At 61.9% G+C, this 2,793-nt stretch overlaps 1 protein-coding gene across 1 annotated transcript in view; it reads left to right on the top strand.

Annotated features, from left to right (window-relative positions):
- The first annotated feature begins 429 nt into the window (after positions 1 to 429).
- The window catches only part of GPAA1 (glycosylphosphatidylinositol anchor attachment 1), a 4,093-nt gene continuing 1,729 nt past the window's right edge, over positions 430 to 2,793 (top strand). Inside the window, exons 1-4 of the mRNA XM_026867143.1 lie at positions 430 to 558; positions 1,139 to 1,286; positions 1,964 to 2,065; positions 2,149 to 2,345. Of these exons, the coding sequence (XP_026722944.1) occupies positions 451 to 558; positions 1,139 to 1,286; positions 1,964 to 2,065; positions 2,149 to 2,345 (555 nt within the window). The 5' untranslated portion in view covers positions 430 to 450. The remainder of the gene's footprint in view (positions 559 to 1,138; positions 1,287 to 1,963; positions 2,066 to 2,148; positions 2,346 to 2,793) is intronic.

The following is a 2,793-nucleotide window of genomic DNA, read 5'->3' on the forward strand; positions in this document are numbered from 1 at the left end:
CCCCCTGCCCTGGGCAGCCCATTCCAACGCCCAACAGCCCCTTCTGCACAGAAATCCTTCCTCAGAGCCAGCCTGACCCTGCCCTGGGCAGCTTGAGGCCATTCCCTCGGGGCCTGGCGCTGGGGCCTTGGCTCCAGAGACTCATCCCCCCTCTCTGCCCCCTCCTGGCAGGGACTTGCCGAGGGCCAGGAGGTCTCCCCTCAGCCTCCTCTTCTCCAGACTGAACCCCCCCAGTTCCCCCAGCCGCTCCCCAGCAGACCTGTGCTCTAGACCCTGCCCCAGCTCCGTTGCCCTTCTCTGGCCACACTCGAGTCATTCAATGGCCTTTTTGGGGTGACGGGCCCAGAACTGAACCCAGGAATCGAGGGGCGGCCTCACCAGTGGTCAGACCCCTTCCCTGTCCCTGCTGGCCACGCTGTGGCTGACACAAGCCCCCGTCTCCGCAGGGGAATGCCGGTGGCTTGGCTGGAGAAGACAATGTGGAGCCTGGGGCTGGAGGTGTACCAGCAGCCCTTCGCCCGCACCCTGCCCTTCCCCGACGAGACCCGCGAGCGATACGTGAGGCCCAATCCCCACCCCCAAATCCAAAACCTATAAAACAGTTAAAAGTTGAGACCCAGTACAAAAGCGGGTGCCTTCATCCCCACTTTTTTTGCCGTAGCTCAGAAAGACTCACACAGGTGTTAAGAAACTTCATTTTTTTATAGTTCCCAGTTTTACAAGATATTTAAGGTGTAATATACACAGCAGCTTTCTCACTTTCCCCTCCCAGCTTTAGGGCAGGCAGAATTCCTTTCTATAACCCATCATTTTGCAACAAACACGAAATACTAGTGTACTACCATCATTTCAGAAGGGTCAAATTTTGTTGGCTTTTCTCACATGATTACTCCCAAAGGCTTCTAAAAGAGTATTTCATGAAAAATTTTTTCACTCCGTCTACCAAAATGCTAGCAGTGCCTATAAGAATCAACGTTCAGCAGGTGTGTAGCAAGATGGGGGGAAAAAAAGGAAAAAAAGAAAAAAAATTCCATGCTGCAGCACAGTATGATTACAGACAGGAAGCAATTTATATTAGCAGAAAATTAATCAAGCAAAGACCCCCCTGTAACCCTAAGTCTTCCTTGTTTCCTGGCAGATGGTGAAGGGCACCAACGTGTACGGGATCCTGCGGGCCCCCCGCGCCGCCAGCACAGAGTCGCTGGTGCTGAGTGTTCCCTGCACCGAGGGGCCCCACAACAACCAGGCCGTGGGGCTCATGCTGGCCCTCGCCGCCTACTTCCGAGGTCAGTCCCCAGGGCAGGGGCACGGGGGGGGTTTCAGTGCCCCCTCCTGCAGCCCGATGCTGTTTTGGGGGTTCTGAGGTTGGGGAGTGATGCCTGAGGGGGGGTTTCAGGGGTGATGAGTGTCCATGCTACTGGGCAGGGCCCTGCCTGTGGGAATGGGAGGGGTGGGAATGATGGGGGCCCTGGATTTTATTTGGGATGGATTGGCAGGGACTGGGCCGTGTTGGGGCAGGGACTGGGCTCTGTTGGGACGTGGACTGGGCCGGGCTGGTGCAGGGGCTGGGCTGCGCTGGGGCAGGGATTGGGCCATGCTGGGGCACGGACTGGGCTCTGTTGGGGCAGGGACTGTGCCGGGCTGGGTCTGGGCTCTGTTGGGGCAGGGACTGGGCCGTGCTGGGACTGGGCTCTGTTGGGGCAGGGACTGTGCCGGGCTGGGACTCAGGCTAGGCCGGGCTGGGGCAGGGACTGGGCCGTGTTGGGACTCGGGCTGGACTGTGCTGGGGCAGGGACTGGGCTGCGCTGGGGCAGGGACTGGGCTTTGTTGGGCCAGGGACTTTGCAGGGGCCAGTCCAGGCTGTGCCGGGGCAGGGACTGGGCTCTTCTGAGCCTTCCCAGGGCTGTTCGGGCTCTGCCAGAGCTGCTCCGTTGCTCCTGCGTCCTCCCCCCGTTCCCTTTAGGCCAGATCTACTGGGCCAAGGACATCATCTTCCTGGTGAACGAGCACGACCTGCTGGGCATGGAGGCCTGGCTGGAGGCCTACCATGATGTCAATGTCACCGGTGAGGCGGGGGCCTGGGGGTGACCTTCGTGGTGGCACCGTCCCGGTGTGACTGTCCCGGTGTGACCGTCCCTCTGCCCGCAGAGGTTCGTTCCTCGGGGACGCTGGGCCGGGCGGGTGCCATCCAGGCGGCGATTTCACTGGAGCTGAGCAGTGACGTGGTGACCAGCTTCGACGTGGCGGTGGAGGGGCTGAACGGGCAGCTGCCCAACCTCGATCTCCTCAACCTCTTCCATGCCTTCTGCCAGAAAAACGGGCTGCTCTGCACCATCCAGGGCAAGGTGAGTCACTCGTGGGGCTGGACGGTGGCCACCGGCATCCCCGGCTGGTGTCGGAGGGCGCGTGGCCAGCAGGGCTCGGGCAGGGCTCGTCCCCCTCGAATCCCGGCTTCGGTTCTGGGCCCCTCGCTCTGGGAAAGACACGGAGGGGCTGGAGCACGTCCCAGGGGCAGCGCAGCTGGGGAAGGGGCTGGAGCACAAGTCCTGGGAGGGGGGAGCTGGGGGGGCTCAGCCTGGGGAAAAGGGGGCTCAGGGGAGGCCTCGTTGCTCTCTGCAGCTGCCCCCGAGGAGCTGGGGGCGAGGAGGGGTCGGTCGCTTCTCCCCCGGGAGCGCCGAGACGGGAGGAACCGGCCTGACGTTGCGCCGCCGGGGGAGGTTTAGGGGGGATGTTGGGAACAATTTCTCCAGCAAAAGGGTCGTCGAGTGCGGAACCGGCCGCCCAGGGCAGCGG

The sequence above is a fragment of the Athene cunicularia genome, unplaced genomic scaffold (assembly GCF_003259725.1).
Source record: "Athene cunicularia isolate RWA unplaced genomic scaffold, athCun1 SCF_176, whole genome shotgun sequence".
Classification (NCBI taxonomy): Eukaryota; Metazoa; Chordata; class Aves; order Strigiformes; family Strigidae; genus Athene; species Athene cunicularia.